The 24,141-nt window shown below is 43.2% G+C and overlaps 1 protein-coding gene across 11 annotated transcripts in view; it reads left to right on the top strand.

Annotated features, from left to right (window-relative positions):
* The window catches only part of L3MBTL2 (L3MBTL histone methyl-lysine binding protein 2), a 100,133-nt gene that overhangs the window by 21,626 nt on the left and 54,366 nt on the right, over positions 1-24,141 (top strand). For 10 of the 11 annotated variants that reach the window (XR_012247753.1, XR_012247754.1, XM_073644147.1 and 7 more), the window contains exons 2-6: positions 4,102-4,325; positions 16,996-17,129; positions 17,818-17,938; positions 19,720-19,799; positions 19,919-20,036. Coding sequence is in view for 9 of the 11 variants with exons in the window: in XM_073644147.1 (XP_073500248.1) it covers positions 4,127-4,325; positions 16,996-17,129; positions 17,818-17,938; positions 19,720-19,799; positions 19,919-20,036 (652 nt within the window). In the remaining 2 variants the exon portion in view is untranslated. Of the gene's footprint in view, positions 1-4,101; positions 4,326-16,995; positions 17,130-17,817; positions 17,939-19,719; positions 19,800-19,918; positions 20,037-24,141 lie in introns of those variants that run through there. The other variant, XM_073644153.1, reaches the window with a different exon arrangement.

The following is a 24,141-nucleotide window of genomic DNA, read 5'->3' as shown; positions in this document are numbered from 1 at the left end:
TGGGCGTTGGACACCCTAAGATTCTACCTCCTAGGCAGGAAGTTCTGGCTAGTGTCAGACCATGCCCCACTAAGGTGGATGAATGAGAAAGGGAACAATGCTCGAGTGACCAGGTGGTTCCTAGCTCTTCAGGATTTCAGCTTCCTTGTAGAGCATAGGCCTGGGAAACTGCATGGCAATGCTGACGCATTGTCGAGGGTACAATGTTTGTTAGCGGAAGGTGCCAAGCCCCCCGGCTTTGGGCAGAGGGGGGTATGTAAGATGAACGCCGGTCAGGTCCTTAAGGAGCGATATGTATCACCCAGGTTGGTAGCTTCGGTGATGTAAAACCGGGAAAGCGTGCTCCAGAACATTTAGTGCTGAGAGGGTTAATAGGGCATATTAGGGCAGGTTTTTATGAGCAGTCATACGAGTTGGGAGGGATTGGCTGCTCACATATCCCCACCCCAGGGCGTGTATATAAAATGGAAACCCAGTGTCTCATTTCTGTTCTGTGTCTGGAGATGTGTGGCTCTACAGAGTGTTGGTCTGTGTCAGGGACTGGACTGTAACCTGAACGGGTGAACCCGCAACCTTGTATGAACATTTTACTTTGTGTTTACACTTTGTGCCGCGAAAGGCTGTGTTTTTGTTTTGCTTCCTGAGCGGTTTATGCTATTTAATAAACCAGCCTGGATTTCCCTGAAACCGCTTCTGTGCCTACCTCAACCGCAGCAGAGTGAGTACCAAACCCTACAACACAAATAGATTTGTGGACTGGGATTTGTTACTTGTGTTTCTAGGACTTGTGTAAAGTCCCAAAACATATTGGAATACATACAATAAAGGGGTTACTCCAGGCTTGAGGTTCAGGCCTGCAGTAAGTCTGTGAGGCCGGATATGTGTAGTCGGAAGTACAGGTGCTTCTCACAAAATTAGAATATCATCAAAAAGTTAATTTATTTCAGTTCTTCAATACAAAAAGTGAAACTCGTATATTATATAGCGTCATTACAAACCGAGTGATCTATTTCAAGTGTTTATTTCTGTTAATGTTGATGATTATGGCTTACAGCCAATGAAAACACAAAAGTCATTATCTCATTAACTTAGAATACTTTATAACAACAGCTTGAAAACTGATTTTAAAATCCGAAATGTTGGCCTACTGAAATGTATGTTCAGTAAATGCACTCAATACTTGGTCGGGGCTCTTTTTGCATCAATTACTGCATCAATGCGGCGTGGCATGGAGGCGATCAGCCTGTGGCACTGCTGAGGTGTTATGAAAGCCCAGGTTGCTTTGATAGCTGCCTTCAGCTCGTCTGTACTGTTGGGTCTGGTGTCTCTCATCTTCCTCTTGACAATACCCCATAGATTCTCTATGGGGTTGAGGTCAGGCGAGTTTGCTGGCCAATCAAGCACAGTGATACTGTTGTTTTTAAACCAGGTATTGGTACTTTTGGCAGTGTGATCAGGTGCCAAGTCCTGCTGGAGAATGACATTTCCATCTCCAAAAAGCTTGTCGGCAGAGGGAAACATGAAGTGCTCTAAAATTTCCTGGTAGATGGCTGCGCTGACTTTGGTCTTGATAAAACACAGTGGACCTACACCAGCAGATGACATGGCTCCCCAAACCATCACTGATTGTAGAAACTTCACACTAGACCTCAAGCAGCTTGGATTGTGGCTTCTCCACTCTTCCTCCAGACTCTGGGACCTTGATTTCCAAATGAAATGCAAAATTTACTTTCATCTGAAAACAACACATTGGATCATGAGCAACAGTCCAGGTCTTTTTCTCCTTGGCCCAGGTAAGACGCTTCTGGCATTGTCCATTGGTCATGAGTGGCTTGACACAAGAAATGCGACACTTGTAGCCCATGTCCTGGATACGTCTGTGTGTGGTGGCTCTTGAAGCAATGACTCCAACAGTAGTCCACTCCTTGTGAATCTCCCCCAAATGTTTGAATGGCCTTTTCTTAACAATCCTTTCAAGGCTGCGGTCATCCCGGTTGCTTGTGCACCTTTTTCTACCACACTTTTTCCTTCCACTCAACTTTCCATTAATATGCTTGGATACAGCACTCTGTGAACAGCCAGCTTCTTTAGCAATGACCTTTTGTGGCTTATTCTCCTTGTGGAGTGTGTCAATGGCTGCCTTCTGGACATCGGTCAAGTCAGCAGTCTTCCCCATGATTGTGGAGCCTACTGAAACAGACTAAGGGACCTTTTTAAATTCGTAGGAAGCCTTTGCAGGTGTTTTATGTTAATTATTCTAATTTACTGAGATAATGACTTTTGTGCTTTCATTGGCTGTAAGCCATAATCATCAATATTAACAGAAATAAACACTTGAAATAGATCACTTTGTAATGACTCTATATAATATGAGTTTCACTTTTTGTGTTGAAAAACTGAAATAAATTAACTTTTTGATGATGATCTAATTTTGTGAGAAGCAACTGTATGTAAATCACATACATGTGATCACATGACTATCCATTGCTCCCTGTCCCGGAGAACCATGACCGCCCGCTGCTCCCGGTACCGGAGAACTGCTGTATACGCGCTGTGAGGAGTCACAAGTCTGCAGCCACATAGTGACAGTAGGCTTGAGCCCCAAGCCTGGACAATCCCTTTTATGTGACTTTGCTAATCATGCTATATTCATACAATGTTTGGATTGTTAAGAAATACACCATTCGTTGTGTGAGGGACTCCAAGCATATCTATATAGTGAAGGATGATGGTCGAGTGGAGTTGCTGTTTTTTAGGGTGCCACCCTGAGCGGTCAGAGCTCTAAGCGTCAGGGATGATTAGGGCTAGTTAGCCATTCTCTACATACAACCTTACAAGCCAATTCTGGGTGGTGTGTATATTTTAAAGGGAACCTGACAGCTGATACATGCCCCCAATCCGTGGGTAGCCTGTATGAGCCGCTGCCTGTATGATCTCAGCCATATATGTATGTCACTGAAACGCTGCCGCATATCAGAGAAAATCATACTTCAATAGCTGCCAGGGACTGAGCCGCACTGGTGACTAGTCGTACAGACGGGTCCCCGACTGCTTCTTACTCACTGATTTTGGGTGTTTTTTGTCGTTTAGAACCATAATAGAGTATTTCTTTCTAAAGGGAGATATTTACTATATTAGCCTTAATTATAAATCTAGACAGAAGCTTTAATATGTGGTTGCAGATACTGATTACGTGCAGTTTTCGCCATTCAGGTGCTCTGAAAGGTCTTTACAGAAGCCATTTTCAGCGACTGCTTGTTTATGGGTCTCTTAGTGGTTGGTTCTGCCTGCCGTCAGGTTTATGTGTGCTGACTGACTCTGTCATTTACAGATAGAAGGATATCAGTTTTGCAGCGTTTGATTGAATCTGAGCCAAATGTACAGACTTTATGGCTCCATACACTATCACATGTATCCTGCTGCTTCTGTCCGCAGTCACAGATCCACTGTCAGCAATATATTCCCATGCCAGAACACTGCACCACGTGACAGATGATGGGATAGATTTCTGAGCAGGAGCCCTTTCCTTTTCCATCCTGTTCTCTTGTCATTATTTCATTATTCTGGTATAAGTTAAAGACTTATCCCCAAAATTGGACTATTTCCTCAAGTCCCATAGACAATGAATGGAGTGGAAGTCGCACCACTATACCGGACCGGTCTCTGCTCTTGGACCATTGGGGGTCCCAGCAGTTAGACCCACAGCGATCAGGACGTTATCCCCTATTCTATTGATACAGGATAACTTCACTTTTTTTTTTTAACAAACCCCCTAACTTATGCATGTGAGTAAACGTAGCACACGACTTACGATGACATCTGTGGTGGGAATAGTTGTATGCCACATACATTCTGCAGCCAAAGATGGAGTAGCTTGGATTTTATATGAAAGGTGGCACACAACCCCATAGACCATCAATAGATGAAATGTAACGCCTTCTCATGTTTTTGATTTTGCAGGACTTTTTGCCATATCTAGGATGTTGCGCACGTATTAAATATTTGAATCATTTAAAAGTATAAGCTAAGAAAGTATCTGTCTTTATACAGGGAGCCGGTGAGACTTGATATTGCGTGTGAAAGGTATATTTATTTTCGCAGGGGCTTGGTGATTAAGTGCACGGCAATGGATGTAAAAACCTCATTTGCCTTATTTTCTGGTGACAACAGTAATGAGAGAGAATATAACAGCAGGGCACTGAGTGACAGCAGCTCTGGGCTTGGAGATTCCAGTTTTGAAGAAGCTAAAGAGGAGCCTGACGCTTCCACCCTTCAACCTCCGTCTGTTGTTGGGTCGGTCTTAGATGACAATGGTGCCGAGTCAGGTATGTGTGTAGCATCTGCATTTCTATCAGGAGATTACGGTATGCCACTGACTGAGGTTTAACATTGAGTTGTCAATGGTTTTCCTTTGGTGACAAGCAACTAAAAGGTTATGCCTATGCCATGGGAATAACTTCTTCTAGAAATGGCCGAGAAAAGCCGCATTATTCTGTCTAACCTACAAACAAATTAATGGGAATTGCGATCATTAATATCAAAAGCCTGGACTATCCTTTTAAACTCGTCCTGACCAAGCCCTATTTTTCAAGTCTGACAGGAGTCACTTAACGTGGTAATGACTTTGGAAGGCTTCTACGTCTCCAAGTGATTCTGAGGTTCTTTTTCTCCTGAAAGTTTGTATTTTTCTAGTAGTAAATTTAGATCAATATGTTTTTGCATTTATTTAAAAACTGAAACATACCCCACAAATTGGAAAATTAGCAGTGTTCGTACTTTTTTGTTCGTACTTTTTATTTTTATGCTCTCAAATTAGTTAATCAGAAACGTTGCCATATTTCTCCTTTATGTTGTCATGATTTTCTAATCTATTTTCTTACGATTTTAGGAGGCTTAAGTTTAGCATTCATATTCGATATTTATGACATTTCTAAATCCAATTTTTGGGGGATCAGTTTAGTTTTGAAGTAGCTTCGAGGGGCATATATATTAAAACTAAAATGAAAATGAAATGTAAAAAATTGAAATTCTGTTTTGCAGATATTTTAAGGCTGTGTGCCCACTATGCATTTTTTAAGCTTTTCCGCAGCGGCAATTCCGCTCTACATCATGCTGCTATCAGATTACATAGCAAATAACCTGCTGACAGGTTCACTTTAACCCCTTCCTGACATATGACGTAACTGTATGTCATGATCGGGAAGGGGTTCCCGCAAATTGACATAAAATTATGTCATGAGAATTTCTGGTCGCTACAGATCGATTTGAGGCCCCCCTCTTCTCCCTCCTACCCCCTCAACAACAATTGCTTTCATTGGCTGTTCAATTTTGAACAGCCAATGATAGCAATTTCAATGGTTTGCCAAATAAAAGTGGCCGAAACATTGATGTCCAGGGGTGGTCGGTGCTGTAACTGCACGGATCATATACAGGTGCTAGGGAACAGTGGTGACAGCGCGGATTGGTGCAATCGGTTGATGACTGACCAATTAATGTTCAAGAGGGCAGTTCAACCTCTCGATAACCGCTCTGCACCACCTCATTTCAGTTTGGAGGAGTGTTCAAAACGGCCATTTTGTCGATCTGCTGCTTACCTGCTGGGACATGTGGTCCCATAGACTGTACCATCGCTACTGCTGATCCGAAGACTTGAAGTGTTCCTGACCTTTTTCATGTCTCCTGCCTTTTTCTAATCCCTCTCTTCCCCAACCCACTTTCTGCCTCTGAGCGCATCCATGCACACTTTTCGCTCCAGGTTTTTTTTTTTCAAAAGGTGTTTAAAAAAAACCCAACTTAGATTAATTGAAAGGGTCAGTGTAATCTATAGTAAAAAGGTACTGTAGTAATTAGCTTATACTACAGTATTTTTTATTAACATATAATTATAATTAGCATCAGTTGCGGGTGCTCAGTAATTTTTTCATTTTTTACCAACATCCATATAGTAATTGTAGTGTAGTTTTAGAATTTTTTTAGTTTTATTTATTTTTTTAATCAGATTATTTTTATTAAGAAAATTAAGTAGAACAAATAGATTTTCAATGTTACATGTCATCATTATATATTATTGTTATACATAAAATACAATAAACTTGTCAAGGATTCAACTTTTTGCATTCAAGCAAACTAATACAACCCACCCTCCGATAACACTCCAGAGAAATCGATACACATTTTTATTTCTAGATTCTTTTCTTCTATTCTTTTTTTATTTTCTATTCTAATCTAATAAATTAATAAATACACGTTTACACCAAACACACACACCTTAATAAAATTTGATTATTTAACACACATGAAAAACACTACAGACACACACCACCCACGTGAAAAATAAAATATTTCGCTCCTCCCAAAGATTGTATTCAGCCGAGGAGACATACTCCTTCCTTGAATCCGATGCTAATAGTGAGGGAGATCAGGCCACATTCCTCTATTTTTCCTCCTCTTCTTCCTTCTGTGACACGTAGAAGCTTCAGGACTGCAAATGACACAGCGCCCACCACTAGTGACCCCCTGTGGACCTCACCCTGAAGATTATGAACCTCAGATTCCTGATTTCAACTATTTCAAAGTCTTTTTCTCTCAGAAGTTTGTAAACCACATGGTGACCCAGACAAATTTATACTCCCAACTATTTTTACCCCAAAATCCCTCTTTATCATTTGCTATTTAGACCCCCTTAGATGCAGTTGAACTGATGACGTTTTGGGGCCTTGTCCTTCACATTGGGTTTGTGAAGAAGCCAGAAGCTCGGCAATATTGCAGAGGGGATATTTTGTATAACACTCCAGTGTTCCGCATGGCTGTGACCTGGACACACTCCTTCACAATTTTTTGCATTACAATGACAATGCACAGTGTCCACCCCTAGATGACCCCAAGTTTGACTGACTTTTCAAAATTCGGCCAGTAATTGACCACTTCAGCAGAAAATTTGCTGAGGTGTACATGCCCCAAAGGGACATCTGCATGGATGAGTCCCTAATCCCCCTAATCCACTTCAAGGGGAGGCTTAAATTTATGTAATACTTTTCCAGTGAGAGGAGAAGGTACAGAATAAAAATGTACAAGCTTGTGCCACAGTACCTCAAGGTACACACACAGATTGCCAAAGGCAAATAGAGATCCCTAATAAAGACCTAAAAATAAAACAGAACTTTTATTTCACTTATTAGATATGTTTTATTTTTAGGTCTTTATTAGGGATCTCTATTTGCCTTTGGCAATCTGTGTGTGTATTAAGTAAACCCTAAGCTTGGTGGCCAAGGACAAGAAGGATGTCCTTTTGTTGACCACAATACATGGAAATGGGAGCACCTCCATTGCTGTATGACGTACACAGGTCCCCAAACCAGGCTGTGTCCTGGGGTACAATAAACACATGGGGGAGTTAATCTCTCTAATCAATATATAGTGTAGGAAAGTACGGCACTCCAAAATCCGGAGGGTGCTCAGACAGGGTCCAACCCCCTAGTATACATGGAGAAGAATCTGGCACTCCAAAATCAAAGAAAATCTTGAATTTCTTGTTTACACACGCTTCGGTCAATTACACCTTTCTAAAACGTGCACAAGGTGGCTGGAGAGAGAGCTAATGGTGGTGAATAGAGCGTCAGAAATGTGACCATGTCGCTACACCAGTAAGTTCGAGATTTTCTTTGATTCTGGAGTGCTGGATTTTTCTCTATATGATCTCTCTGATCAAGTCCTCCAGCCGTACAGTGCAATGAGGAAAGTCAAGGTGTGGTACAAGAAGCTGGCTGTGCACATCGTACAGATGGCAATGTATAACGCTGAGGTACTATCACGATGTGCAGGTCAGACCGCTACGTTCCTTCAGTTCCAGGATGTATTGATCAAGTCCCTAATATTTGGAGATCAGGGAAGGGAAGGGCCCAGTACTTCTAGAACTGAAGGTGCCACATAGTACCAGGACAACATGTCCCCTAATCTGGAAAGAAAGGAAGGTCGCAAAAAGTTTGTTACAGAAGGGGGATAAGAAAAGACACCATTTTAGTAACATAGTAACATAGTTTTTAAGGTTAAAGGAAGACTAAGTCCATCTAGTTCAGCCCATAGCCTAACATGTTGATCCAGAGGAAGACAAAAAAAAACCATGTGGCAAACACTAAGCTCCACATTGGGGAAAAAAATTCCTTCCTGACTCCATATGACAATCAGACTAGTTCCCTGAATGGATCAACGCCCTATCAAGGAATCTAGTATATATATCCTGTAATATTATGCTTTTCAAGAAAGGCATCCATGCCCTTCTTAAATTTTAGTAGTGAATCACTCATTACAACATCATGCGGCAGAGAGTTCCATAGTCTCACTGCTCTTATAGTAAAGATTCCCCGGCTGTGATTATGATTAAACCTTCTTTCCTCCAGACGTAGAAGATGCCCCCTTGTCCCCGTCTCAGGCCTCAGAGTAAAAAGATCAGTAGAAAGGTCTTTGCACTGTCCCCTCATATACTTGTACATAGTAATAAGTTCACCCCTAAGCCTTCGTTTTTCCAAACTAAATAACCCCAAGTGTAATAACCTGTCTTGGTATTGCAGACCCCCCTGTCCTCTAATAACCTTGGTCGCTCTTCTCTGCACCCTCTCTAGTTCAGCTATGTCTTTCTTATACACCGGAGACCAGAACTGTACACAGTATTTTAAGTGTGGTCGCACTAGTGACTTGTATAGAGGTAAAATTATGTTCTTCTCATGAGAATCTATGCCTCTTTTAATGCATCCCATTATTTTATTTGCCTTTGCAGCAGCTGCCTGACACTGGCCACCAAACGTGAGCTTGTCGTCCACCAATACACCCAGGTCTTTTTCAGTGACAGTTTTGCCCAGTGTTTTACAATTAAGCATATAATTATACATTTTATTTCCTCTGCCCAAGTGCATTACCTTACATTTATCCCCATTAAAGCTCATTTGCCATTTATCAGCCCAAGCTTCTAGTTTACATAGATCCTCCTGTAATATAAAATTGTCCTCCTCTGTATTGATTACCCTGCAGAGTTTAGTGTCATCTACAAATATTGAAATACTACTGTGTGCCCCCTGTTGTATGACACCTGTTCTGATAAACCTGGCCTAAAGGAATATTTCAAAGTCTACCACATGTCCATGGATTATTAATTTTTATTTCAGCTTTACCCTGTTATTACACTATCCCATTGCAACCTTATGTACTGCACAACCTACATTTGCCACCACATTAAAAATTGAAATACCAGGAAAACCTTATCTAGATATATCACTAGAATTGTTCTAGTGATATAACGTGGTCACTTGGAGTTTTTTTTTTCTTTTTTGGCAAAACAAGGGTTCTAGAAATGCGGCATGGCGCCTGTAAACCATACGAGCAAAGTGCATTTCAAAACATTGCTCCTTTCTTTTGGAGCTTTGTGTGCCCTGTGAGGCAGTGAGAGGGATCATATGCGAGGGACAGTATGTGTCTCCTAGGATGTGCATAGAGGCATATTGAACCCGCTGGAGTGCATTGCAATCATAGACACAGCTGTGGTTGCAGTGCAGAATAAAAGTAAAGTTTGAACTTGGTCAAGCTATTTGGCTAAGTTAGATTTAAAAAACTCCGCATGGGCTTTTATTCTTGGAGTGGACTACAGGATGGCAGTGGGGTGGTCCACTCCCTCCAAACAGTCTTACAAGTGGCTCATGTCCACAGTTTTAATTTAAAAACCTGCTGCAAAGGTTTGGGTTTGTCAGTTTTGTGTTTGCAAGCTGCAGAGCAGGAGGCCCTGCAATACTGGCCTGTGTGACAGGAACACAGAGCCCCAGAAGGCAAAACTCTGACGCACCTCAGAGTGATATGGCGGTGCAGTCGCCCACGGCAACGGGTCTGGAAATGGACTGTACTTTGACGGCCCAGCCGCAACCCGGAGGATGCCAATTAGGCTATGTGCCCACGATGCAGAAATGCTGCATATTTTTTCCGCTTATCCCTGGCAGGAAAAATGCATGCGGTTTTTACATACGTTTTTCCCGCCAGGTAGAAGCGTTTGTCAAGCGTTTTTGCATGCATTTCTACATGCGGGTTATCAAGAGCTTTTGCAAGCGATTTTAGCATCACTTGGAAAAGTGCTTGACAACTTGTTCACACTATATAAATCCATGCAACCGGCATGGATTTATAGTAGTGTGACCAAGTTAGTTAAAAAAAAAAAAGAATAAGAATGGTAAAAAAAAAAAAAAAAGATTATACTTACCTTCCGATGTCCTCCCGGTGTTTTCTCTGCTGCGTCCGGTGTCTTGGGCGGCTCGCGGTGGTGTGAAGGACCTGCGGTGACGTCATTGAGTCATGTGAGAGATCACATGACTCAATGACGTCTTGGCAGGTCCTTCACAACAGCGCGACCCATACAGCAGACCAGACGGAGGGGAGAAAACACCGGGAGGACATCGGAAGGTAAGTATAATCTTTATTTTTTATTTTAAATTCTTTTTTTTACAGTTTTTATGGTACCCAGGTCTGGAGGAGAGTCTCCTCTCCTCCAGACCTGGGTACCATCCGCACATTGAGCCGTGTGATATCCGCTTGTGCAGATGCAGTGATGAGGATGTCACACGGTCCAATGCAAGTCAATGGCAGCGATTACGCTGCGCGTCCGCAAAATTAATGGACATGCTGCGAATTTTTCCACAATGATAATCTGCAGCGGAAATTTCCGCAGCATGTGCACAGCACATGCGGATTATCATTGGGGACCATGGGGCACGAATTACCAAGCGTTTTTTAAGCGTTTTCGCTGTGGAAATTCCGCAACAAAAACGCTTGAAAAACGCATAGTGGGCACGCAGCCTTACCGTTACTTTTTGAGTTTCTGGAGAATAAAGACAATTGATTTGAACTTTTCCTGGGTCACTGCCTCATTACTGCACAGTGTGAACACCGCCGCACTACAGCCTGAACAGTATGTGTGTAATACATTGCCATCTGAACCATATGCACGGACAGTTTTTTGTACCACAGCTTAGCTTTCCACGTGGCACTGTAGGGCTGGAGGACTTGATCAGAGTGATCAACCACACCCCCACCCATTTTTTTATGTGCTCGATCCATGGGGTATCCGCATACTTAGGAGAAACTGCCCAACAAATTAGGTGGTTTATTTTCTCCTGTTACTCCTGTGATGATGTAAAACTTGGGGGCCAAAACATTTTTGCTGAAAAATCTTATTTTTCATTTTCACGGTCCAATGTTTTAAAATTCAGTGAAGCACCTATGGGTTCAAGATGCTCACCACACCTCTAAAAAAATTCCTAAGGCTATGTGCCCACATTGCGGAAATGAAGCAGAAAATTTCTGCTTCATTTCCACATGTCCTTTCCCGGAAAAACGCATGCGGAATTTCGCAAGCGTTTATCGCGCGTTTTCGACAGGCGGAATTGCCTTGCATTTTTTATTACATTGAAAAGGCAATTCCGCATGCAGAAACGCAAAATTAATTGACATGCTGCGGATTTTTGTGCGCATCAAAAACGCTGCGGAAAAATCCGCAGCATGGGCATAGAACTTGCGGATTCTCATTGGGGACCATGGGGTGCGGATTACCAAGCGTTTTACAAGCCTTTCCGCTGTGGAAAATCCTCATCAAATACGCTTGTAAAACGCTACGTGGGCACATACCCGAAGGAGTGTAGTTTCCAAAATGGTTTCACTTGAAGGGGGTTTCTTCTGTTTTGCCACATTTGTGAAAATGAAACATTTGGAACTAAAACAACATTTTACGGGAAAACTATGTAATTTTTCATTATTTTCTTCCACTTTTCTATTATTCCTGTGAAGCAAGGTTAAACTTCCTGAATGCAGTTTTCAATACCGTGAGGGGTGTCATTTTTACAATTGGGTCTTGTTTGGGGGTTTTCTGACACATTGGACCCTCAGTCACTTCACAAGTGAAGTGGTCCCTAAAAAAAATAAAATTTGTAAATTTCATTAGTAAAATTAAAAATTACTGCTAAACTTTTAACCCTTTTAACTTCCTAACAACAAAATTTTTTTATCAAAAATTATGCTAATATAAAGTACATGTGGTAAATGTAAATGTAATTTGACAATTTTTTTTAAATTTCTATAAAAAAAAGCACAAATTATATGGATCTAAAATACTACTATAATGACGTACAATGTGTCATAAAAAAAACATTCTCAGAATCGCTGGGATCCGTTGAAGCATTTCAGAGTTACGGTATTTTTCGGACCATAAGACGCACCAGACCATAAGACGCACCCAGGTTTTAGAGAAGGAAAATAGGGAAAAAAATGTAAGCAAAAAATGTGGTCATGATGCCCTGTTATGGGGGAGGGGGTCTGCTGCTGACACTGGTATTGGGGTAATGTCCCTCAATTCTGTTTAATATCTTCCATCCTGGTATGTATGGCCCCCATCCCATCCTGGTATGCATGGTACCCCTTGGTCCCCCATCCTGGTATGCATGGTACCCCTTGGTCCCCCATCCTGGTATGCATGGCACCCCTTTGATCCCCCATCCTGGTATTCATGGCACCCCTTGCTCCCCCATCCTGGTATGCATGGCACCCCCTGATCCCCATCCTAGTATTCATGGCACCCCTTGATCCCCTATTCTGGTATGCATGGCACCCTCTGATCCCCATCCTAGTATTCATGGCACCCCTTGCTCCCCCATCCTGGTATGCATGGCACCCTCTGATCCCCATCCTAGTATTCATGGCATTCCTTGATCCCCCATCCTGGTATTCATGGCACCCCTTGATCCTCCATCCTGGTATTCATGGCACCCCTTTATCCCCCATCCTGGTATTCATGGCACCCCTTGATCCCTCATCCTGGTATTCATGGCACCCCTTGATCCCTCATCCTGGTATGCATGGCACCCCTTGATCCCCCATCCTGGTATGCATGGCACCCCTTGATCCCCCATCCTGGTATTCATGGCACCCCTTGATCCCCCATCCTGGTATTCATGGCACCCCTTTATCCCCCATCTTGGTATTCTTGGCACCCCTTTATCCCCCATCTTGGTATTCATGGCACCCCTTGATCCCCCATCCTGGTATTCATGGCACCCCTTGATCCCCATCCTGGTATGCATGGCACCCCTTGATCCCCCATCCTGGTATGCATGGCACCCCCTGATCCCCATCCTGGTATTCATGGCACCCCTTTATCCCCTATCTTGGTATTCATGGCACCCCTTTATCCCCCATCTTGGTATTCATGGCACCCCTTGATCCCCCATCCTGGTATGCATGGCACCCCTTGATCCCCATCCTGGTATGCATGGCACCCCTTGATCCCCCATCCTGGTATGCATGGCACCCCCGATCCCCATCCTGGTATGCATGGCACCCCTTGATCCCCCATCCTGGTATTCATGGCACCCCTTGATCCCCATTCTGGTATGCATGGCACCCCTTGATCCCTCATCCTGGTATGCATGGCACCCCTTAATCCCCCATCCTGGTATGCATGGCACCCCTTGATCCCCCATCCTGGTATTCATGGCACCCCCTGATCCCCATCCTGGTATGCATGGCACCCCTTGATCCCCCATCCTGGTATTCATGGTACCCCTTGATCCTCATTCTGGTATGCATGGCACCCCTTGATCCCCCATCCTGGTATTCATGGCACCCCTTGATCCCCCATCCTGGTATTCATGGCACCCCTTGATCCCCCATCCTGGTATGCATGGCATCCCTTGATCCCCCATCCTGGTATGCATGGCACCCCCTGATCCTCATCCTGGTAATGCATGGCATCCCTTGATCCCCCATCACGCTGCCCACAAAAAAAAACAAAAAAACAATCATACTCCCCTCCTCTCTACTCCAGCGCTGTCCCGCTCTGCTGCCGACACTCTCACTGTGTGAGCCGTGCATGGCAGGGCGCATGGCGTCCCTGCCATGTGCCCTCACACAGTGTGAGATGCTGTGCTGGAATAGTCACTGCTCCCCACACCGGGACTCTGACCATGGGGAGCAATGACCATTCAGTCTGTTCAATAGCCAGCACACTGTACCCACAGCATGGGAGTGGGTTGTAGGGAATATTCATGAGCTTTAATAGCGGGCACACTGACCGCAGAGTGGCAGCAGGATCCGCGCTGCGGCTACAGTGTGCCGACTATTAAGGAAAATGAATATTCTTTGCTCTCCATGCCTATGGGCGTGGGGAGCAGGGAATATTCATTTTCTTTAGTAGCGGGCACAGTGTAGGATACAGCGGACGGCTGCTGCCTCCTGTGCCCCGCTGATCCCCCGCTGCCGCTCCCCCACACCCACCACCATGCACAGCCATACAATAATATAGTATTTGGACTATAAGACACCTCCCGACAAAGTGTGTCTGAGGCTATGTGCCCACGATGCAGAAATGAAGCGGAAAATTTCCGCTTCATTTCTGCATGTCCTTGCCTGGAAAAACGCGTGCGGAATTTGACACGAGTTTTTCGTGCGTTTTTGAAGCGTTTTGCACATGCGAAATTGCCTTGCGATTTCTAGTGCATTGAGAAGGCAATTTCGCATGCGTAAATGCACAAATAATGGACATGCAGCGGAATTTTCCGCACATCAAAAATGCTGTGGAGAATTCAGCAGCATGGGCATTGAAATTGCGGATTTACATTGGAGACCATGGGGGACGGATTACCAAGCGTTTTACAAGTGTTTATGCTGCAAAAATTCCGCAGCAAAAATGCTTGAAAAACGCATTGTGGGCACGGACCCTTATAGCCCGAAAAATACGGTATTACCCCATAAAGTGACACTGCTCAGAATTGAAAAATTGGTCCTTTTGAAGAAGTGAAAACCAGCTGTGGCTTGAAGGGGTTAACAGACGGATCTTGTCAGATGGTGCTACTTTTGCAATTTACTGCTTATTAAAATTTGCTGCCATTCTTGAAATATTAACACTTGATTACAGATTGTTGTCTAGGAGACCGACCACTGCTGCTGCTTAGCTTGTAATCACTGAAGATGGCTGGAATTAGGAAATAACACTGCGCTGCAGCGACCAGCTTCAAAACGGCCCTTACAAGCTCAATAGAAAAGAGCTGGTAAGTGCTGTGCATGCTCTGCTGTCTAGCAGTGGTAGTCGGACTCCAAGGTTGCGAGCTGTAAACAAAAGAAAAGTGTTTGTCAAGAATGGCAGAAAAATGTAATAAACAGTAAATTGCTGTTTTTTACCTGACAATACCTAATTATGAAGATGGAAATAACCTTTAATTCTTAATCCATGTTTTTCAGTAATACAGCAGGTGTTACCAGAGAAACACCACTCAGCATTTACAGTATTTCCCTAGTGTCTGGGACATTTGGCCATAATGTTATTTGACCCAAACACAGAGCTCAGGTACAAAAAGTCCTGATAAAAAGGAGGCCCCAGACTCCATAAGGTGCTGCTTCTTTCCTATCAGTAAAGCTTTGCGGAAGCATTGAGATGCCCAGAAACACCCGTAAAAGACATGTGTTAGAATCTGGCTTCCTGAACTCAGCGATACAGAAATAGCCTATGTTCTCAATTAAAAAATGAGCCGCAACCTGAACTTCTTCCATGTTGTTCTTTACACCACTTCTAAAGAAAGATTGTAAGCTCCTGTGGGCAAGGTTCCCATTCCTGCTGTAACGGTCTTATTAAATGGATATTCCCATCTCCAAGATCCTATCCCAGTATATAGTAGAAATACTGGGGACCCACGCAAGCACAAATAGGGTCTTAACTGGTAGACAGAAAATTAATAAGAAAGTAATACGCTCACCTGATATGGTTGCGCATTTGCAACCATTCAATGGCATAAATCAGCTGCTGCAATACACTGGTTGTCAGACCGAAGAAAGTACTGTCCCAGGTAGAATGTGTATAACTTGCGCTGCTGAAAGAATTGCAGGAACCAATATATTCTTGAGTAGAGTTTATCAGAAGGGTTACAAGTCAACGCGTTTCAAAGTCATTCACAACTTCTTCCTCAGGACATAACCTAATTCCTCCAATTGGAAATGTAGTATTGTCCTTTAGATTCGCTATGTCACTTACCCCATGTGCAGGGCATTGCAGTAGCTTAGATATCCATGGTTTTGACCACTCATATAGTGGCAGTTAGACAGCTCTTAGTGGTCGTAACCATGGATACCTAAGCTACTGCAATGCCCTGCACATGGGGTAAACGACATAGCGAATCAGAAGAATTACCTCAAATTAGAAATGTAGTATATTTGCTAATATTAATATTACACCTACTACATATTGGCATTGGACCTTGGAGATGGGAATATCCCTTTAAGTTAAAGGGGTTTTCCAGCCTTTCAAAATTGATGGCCTGTCAATATTAGTTCAGTGGGGGTTCGACTCTTCCCCCAGTCATTTGTTTGGCGATCATGTGAGCGCTGTAGCCTCTTCAGTACATGTATTGGATGGCACGCAGGTTTGTTGCTTCTTGCAGTGTACTATTGTAGCATTGTGCCATTCAATTGATTTGCGTCAATAGGCTGACATGTGTCTTAGGTTTTAGATTAGAACTTGGCTAATAAAGCAAGAAGCAGAGATAAAGGGATATTCCAGTTAATCTACATTTTCACCAATGCAATATGATGCCCACCAATTGGAAGAACAGGGACTTGTGTGTCTCACTCTCTCCTGGTTCTCTGCTGGCCACAAGACCATGGTCAAGTTGGAGGTGAATGGGATTGTTGGTCGCGCTTGCGCCCTGTTGCTCCATATTATGTCCATGGAGGGCAGACCGTGCTCGGCTGACTTTTTGTAGTTTGTTCCATAGACTTAGAATAAAGCAGCAGGGCGCCTGCACAACCAGCCTTCCCAGTAAACTTCACATGGCCACAGTCTTTATGCACAGTTCACATTTTGCCTTATTTTGCTATCTGCTATATGTGTTGTCACTGTTTGTGACATGTAATTTTAAAACAGAAAACTAAATGTAAAAATTTCAAAAACTTACTGCAAATTTTTTTTCCTCTGAACCTCAGCTATCTGTGAAATGTGTGGAATAGTTGGCACACGTGATACCTTCTTCTCCAAAACAAAGAGATTCTGCAGCGCCTCCTGTTCTCGCAGCTATTCGTCCAATTCTAAGAAAGCCAGTGTTCTTGCCAGGCTTCAGGTGGTTGTTAATCTTTGTCATTGGTGACCCGGCATAAAGGAAATCTTCTCCTTTTTGCTGTTATGTTTCTGGTGCACGTATTGTGTATGTGATGTCTGCTAAGGCATGATCTGCTGTAGTCGTGGCTGTACAAAGATTGGACTTTTAAAGACCAATTCTTCTAGTAATAGCTTTATGCATGCATCTATTGTCTAGAAAATGTGAGTCTCACATCCCCACAAAGCTTAAAGAAGCACTCCCGTTTTTACTCCCTAGCCCTGTGTAAGTATGGTAACATACTCACAAATTGCCGTCTTCGTTCCCAGTGCTGTTTCACTTGTCTTCTGAGTCACGTGACTTCTATTCTGACATGTTGGCTTTCACTGCGCGTTGTGTGATCTGGAAGTCGATTGTACAATGCAAGCCCATAGAGCGTCAGAACGAGAATCCATAGACTAATATTATAAAAGAGAGATCCGCTCAAACCTAGACCACAGTGTCATCCAGACAGTCTGAATCACGTCACATAACTCAGAAAAAGAAGTGGAGTGGCGCGGCACTGGAAACCGGAGAAGACAACCATCGGTGACTATATTAATACACCTACACTACACAAATAGTTACACAGGTTGAGGGGGAAGCAAAATGAACAGTAGTGCTTCTTTAGCAAAATGAGAAAGCATCTGCTTATGTTTGTTTGTTTCTATAGGGGAAACCACCTACAAAGAAGGCAAAGGTTCTACAAAAAGCTTCATGGTCTGCCAAAATTGGTGCATTTTTACGTACAGGGGGCACAGGGCAAGTAGCAGATGGAACCAGTGGACAGGATGGTAAGATCATTTTCAGCACAGTTTTCTGTGTCATTATCAGGAAAATAATTTCTGCATGTTATTGATGGGCACTTATTACAGTAGAGCAACCGCCATGCACTAATGGTAAGGACTATGTCAATGTTAATTTACGGGTTACCCGAGATATCCATTCTTGATGCAACATTCAAAATGATGGCTCAGTTTTTCAATTTTGTTGCAGAATTTAATCTTTCAGGAATCATCAGCATTAAGAAATTGTGGTAGAATGAACTATATGACATGGGACATAAAACAGCCATGATCTCCATATCAGAACACAATCACAAGATAAACTGATCACAAACAAGTCAGAAAGGTCATATAGTACCGTATGCACACGAGCTAATCGTTCACACAGTGCCATTTTTTGCTGTCCTTCCAGCAGAGCTCCAGCTGTTGATATATCTTTAACAAGTTTGCCCTTCTTTGGAAAATGGTTTATAGGGGTAATCTACCACTGTGATACTGATGACCTATCTAAGTCATCGGTGAGGGTCTAACACCCAGCTCCGACAGTAGTCGGATGTAAACCATGTGCGATTGAACCACACAGCTCTAGGTAATACATATCGGCTTTTAACTGCTGGACGTCATTGGGGCCTGGTTTCGGACTCCCACCCTTTTGAAATTGGTAACTTATACTAAAAATAGGTCATCAATATCATAGTTGTAGAAACCCACTTAAACCACTGAAAATCTCATTCTTGGTTGACTACTGGCTATCTACTGTTGGCACGCGAGATCAAATATTTATAATAGTCTTAGTTGTCTTATTTCCAGATTGTTTTTGTATTTTCTTTTAAGCAATTCACATGAATGTTAATGATGTATGGGTGAGATACAATTTTTTTTTACATTTTTAGTATATTTTATTTATTTTTTAAATGTTATTAGAGCCAAAAGTCGCAGTTTCAGCCACATATGTGTATCTCCCTGCCTGCATGTATTGGGAAAGCGCTGTCAATCACTGTCAGGAGGCGGAGAGAAGCTGCCAAGGACCTGCCTGTCCGAATAATCTTTTATTTAGCTCAGTTCTTGGTGACTATTAAACTGTGGAAGTGTATGGTGAATACCCCCCCAAAAAAAACCCCTCTGAATTATCAATGGAGCTTCAGTAATAAAATAAGAGCAAAACCTGGCCACTTTCCAGCTGGTGACCTGTCCTTTTCAAACATTGATTCTTTCCATTGCGGTCATGTTGACTTTTTTTCCTAATGAGTGCAATTATTTACTAAAATGGATGTGCTAAAAGAGTGGAACTTTTTTTTAAAGGGACTCTGTCACCGGGTATTTGCTATATTATCTAAGAGCAGCTTATTGTAGGGACCAAGACTTTGATTCCAGTGAACTATCACTTGCTGGGCTACATGCTGTAGTTTTGATAAGATTAATGTTTCCTGCTGCAGATCAGCTATTTCTCTGAATGCTGAGCTGTGTATAACCTCTTTCACACCACTGGTTGGCAGCTTCCTGTGTATACTCTGCATAGGCAGTAAGCTGCCAATCGGTGGTTGGGGCAGCTTTACACAGCTCAGAACTACATGGCATGAAACAACAAGTCTTCTGCTGATTAAATTATTAATTGTCTTGAATAAACGCAGCCCATAAGTAATACATCACTGGAATCTGGGTCTCTGCCCCTACATCGTGCTGCTCTCAGATTCTGTACCAAAGCCTGCTGACGGATTCCCTTTAAGAAAATTAGATTTGAAATCTTAATGCATATGTATACAATTCGATTCAGTTTTTTTCTCTTTTAGACATGGTTTTCGGCTTTGACTGGGGAAAGTACATTACAGAAGGTGATTACCAAGCGGCTCCCGTCAGCTGCTTCAGACATGTGAGTTCCAGCGGACAATACTTCCGATGTTCCTTTTGCGACAAGGTTCCTTATGCTCCCCATTTGTTATCAGAGCAGGTCTGTAAGTTCTTTCTCCCTCTTCTCCCCATGATTTTTAGGTTCCTCTGTTTGATCAGTGGGATGAGATTGCTGAGGGAATTAAGGTGGAGAACATAAGTAAAGACGCCGTGCTTCCCTGTCGTGTGTATTGGATTTCATCTGCTGTAAGGCTAGCAGGTAGTGTTTATACAATTACCTGCTCTTCCGTTTTATATGATGACTTCTCAGTTTTCTACTGACCTTTTATTGTCATTTTATTGAATAATTACCGCCCATACACTTGGTAATTTTCCATCCGTTGCAGTTGACAGCAAGAATAGCATAGTTTGCCACAATATTCTTACCATAGAAAATACATTATAGACGGGACATGGCTCTGAACTTCTTTTCTAAAGTACTTATTGCATCCTCTCGGCTATCTGGAGACCAGGTCTTGTGGTGGTCTGTCTTGTACCTGTGGGATGCAGGTTGTTTTACAAAAGTCTATCATGTAAAAGTCCTGTAAGATTTTGCAGTGATTTATTTTTTTTATGCTTTAGCCAACAACTTTTTTGTTTAGGCATTTTTACTGTTCTCCAAAACCTCTTGAAAGATTGCTAACAAAACGCTCAAAAGAGTGAACATTCGCATTACTATGTAAAAACGACTTGCCATCCATTTGCTTAGGCTTTTGAACATCTATTACTGCTTCAGGTTTCCAAAGATACCAAGCTGTTAAAAGAAGTGAGATGACCATTCTTCAGGCGTTCTTTTTTTTTTTTGCTTCTGGAAATCTTTAAATAAAAGGCTTTTATAGAATGTAAAAACAGCATAAGGGATTTACTAGCCTTAGTGGATGGTAAAAGGCACTGCTTTATAATTACATAACACTATAATTAATGTAATGATTCAAGGTGGCTTGGCCTTGAATTGGGTTGAGAAGAGAGAATAAGAAGAAAAAGGAGTGGGATGATGTTGGGAACTAAACAAAAATAAATTTCAGAGTAATCCAGATTGGAAACACTAAATGTGATCTTTCCAGAATCATATGGTGTACTTTAGCAAACTATGAAGTAGGGGTTTTAGTGCTCTACACCTTTAAAAGTTGCAATATCCACAAAGATCTCAATATTGTGACCAGCAATAGAAATTGAAGAGGCCCTCTGGCTGCCTTCATTACCTATTAAACTGAATAGATTGAATGTACTGATGAAATGGATCAATAATTACAATAGCAGGGCTGTAGAGCCGGTAAGCCAAACTTCTGACTCCTACCCCGACTCCTCAATTTCCTTGACCCCACAGCACGGCCTCACTACTGAGCGTGTACATAAAGTACAGCACAGATTCATCTCAACTAAAAGTCTAGACCCTTAGATCAGGAATAGGACAGACATTTATAGGACATTTCATAACTTTCCCCAATTCTTATGAAAAGATATTCAGCACATCCTGCATTGAACTACTTCACCCAATTTATTACCGTATTTTTTGGACTATAAGATGCACCAGACCATAAGACGCACCTAGGTTTTAGAGGAGGAAAATAGAAAAAAAAAACATTTAAGCAAAAAATGTGGTCATGATGCCCTGTTATGGAGGAGGGGGTCTGCTGCTGACACTGCTATTGGAGTAATGTCCCTTAATTCTGTTAATATACTCCATCCTGATATACATTTTCCTCATCCCCATCCTGGTATAGGTGGCCCTCATCCCCATCCTGGTATAGGTGGCTCTCATCCCCATCCTGGTATAGGTGGCCCTCATCCGCATCCTGGTATAGGTGGCCCTCATCCCCATCCTGGTATAGGTGGCGCTCATCCCCATCCTGGTATAGGTGGCCCCCAATCCACCATCCTGGTATAGGTGGCCCCCCAATCCATCATCCTGGTATAGATGGCCCCCCAATCCACCATCCTGGTATAGGTGGCCCCCCAATCCCCTATCCTGATATGCATGGGCACCCCTATATCCCCCATCTTGCTATGCATGCCACCCCTACATAACCCATCTTGCTATGCATGGCACCCCTATATCCCCGATCCTGGTATGCATGGCACCCCTTGATTCCCCATCCTGGTATGCATGGCACCCCTTGATTCCCCCATCCTGATATGCGTGGGACCTCTATATCCCCTATCCTGCTATGCATGGCACCCCTTGATCCCCCATCCTGGTATGCATGGCACCCCTAGATCCTGGTATGCTTGGCACCCTCTGATCCCCATCACGCTGCCCACAAAAAAATAAACAATCATACGCACCACCTCTCTCCTCCATCGCTGCACCCCTCTCTGCTGCCGACATTCTCACTGTGTGAGGGCGCATGGCGTCTCTGCCATGCGCCCTCACACAGTGTGAGATGCAGATGCTGTGCCGGAATAGTCACTGCTTCCCGCGCCGGAACTCTGTGCGTGGGGAGCTGTGACCATTCACTGTCTTCAATAGCGTGCACACTGTAGCCGCAGCGCCGCTCCTGCGGTGACCGGCAGTCTATGTGCCCGCTATTAAAGACCATGAATATTCACTACAAGCCATGGGAGTGGATTGTAGTGAATATTCATGGCCCTTAATAGCGGACACATAGACCGCCGGCCGCAGCAGGAGTCGCGCTGCAGCTACAGTGTGCGCGCTATTAAGGAAAATGCATGGGGAGCAGGGAATATTCATTTTCTTTAGCAGTGGGCACAGCGTACGCTGCAGCAGGCGGCTGCTGCCTCCTGTGCCCCGCTCCTCCGCCGCTGCCACTCCCAACCCCCACAATCCCCACCATCCACAGCCACAGTGTATAGTACGGACATGTATACCCCCCACTTTCCTCCAAAATTTGGGTCTTATAGTCCGAAAAATACGGTATATATTTTAGGAGTCGGCGTATGTCCATTTCATACCAACTCCACCAAAATGGACACAGACTCCGACTCCACAGCCCTGTAAGAAGATCCTTCACCAACTGAAATTTTCAGTCTTCAAGGTGTCCCTACTTCTTATACAATAATATGGATGTGGAGGGGTTAAGTTAAGATGGGAGTAGGTGGGATCTCCTCCCCCTTTGACGATGTATGTTGACTGGCTTGGTGTGAGCACATAGATAGTTTATTTCAATAAATTTATCCTGATTCCGCTCTGTTTCTCCTTATATAGCGCAGACGCGCCCTTTGCTTGCGCTGCTCGCGCCTTGTGGCATCGCTGGCCGGGCGGGTTTCCGGGGTGACGGGGGGGAGGGGGGGATGACGCACGTCCTCCTTCCCGTCATTCCCTGCGGACGCCCGCTGGCCGCACCACGGGGCGGAGCAACATGACGATTCACGCACCGATTCGCTAGCCGTTTAGACTCATTCATTTATATAGCACCCACTTTTAATCATTTGCCACGCCTCCTGACGAAGCCGGAAGGTGAAACGCGCATCGAGGCTATTGCACGGGTCCCAAGCGCACTCTGCTCCATCTAATATCATGACACAAGGTAATTCCTATTCCTTATAAATTCTCTTAGTCATTAATTGGGACATATTAGAGACAGGACAGGATCAGGCTGCACTCATTTTTTGACTGATTGGGGACATATATCCAACCAATAATAATACTCTAGTGTATTCTTTGGTCCAATATAACTACTAGGATACTTTGTTTATATGATTGGGGACCCAGTGTGTCTCTCTATTTCTTTCACTATGGTGGATATTCCATTACCATCTCCATAGTGTTGTTGCAGTATCTTCTCATTCCAAACCTTTTTACATGATCTTTTGTGCTGTATATTTATATTATATTGAATAAAATTTAATACTTTTTCATAAAACTGACCCCACAGTTTTTTCGAATTCCTGTTTGCTCTCAATAATGAAGATCTATTATTATTATTCATTGAGTTATACAGATTTGGGAATTCTTTGTTTTTGGGCTTTCTATTAAATTTGGGATTGATCTCACTTTTTGAAGTGGTATCTTTATAGGTTTATATTCAAGGTGTTCTTGCAGGTTAAATCTCCAGTTCTAGGTGACTACATTCTGTTTCAGCGAGTCCAAACCGCTGCCAAATGCAGACACCTCTTGTTTGAGAGATTTGGTTGTGTGTTTTGTGATTTCTGTGTTTTGGTATGACGGAGAAATTGGCTCTCTATTAAAGTTTTGAGACTTTGTTCTGTGTTTCTAGTGGCGCCTTTTAAAAGTTCTTCCTTTAAAAGTGAAAACAATGTGTGTCCCCTCTTAAAGAGGATGTCCACCCCATGGTCAACCCCCATTTAAGTATAATAGTATCACTTCTTCTAGTATAAAACTACCTTATACTGCTTTCATGCAC

Source organism: Phyllobates terribilis, unplaced genomic scaffold (assembly GCF_046119375.1).
Source record: "Phyllobates terribilis strain yellow unplaced genomic scaffold, ASM4611937v1 Scaffold_8__6_contigs__length_399053987, whole genome shotgun sequence".
NCBI lineage: Eukaryota > Metazoa > Chordata > Amphibia > Anura > Dendrobatidae > Phyllobates > Phyllobates terribilis.
The sequence above is the reverse complement of the archived record's forward strand: the minus strand, read 5'-3'. Positions and strand labels throughout refer to the sequence as shown.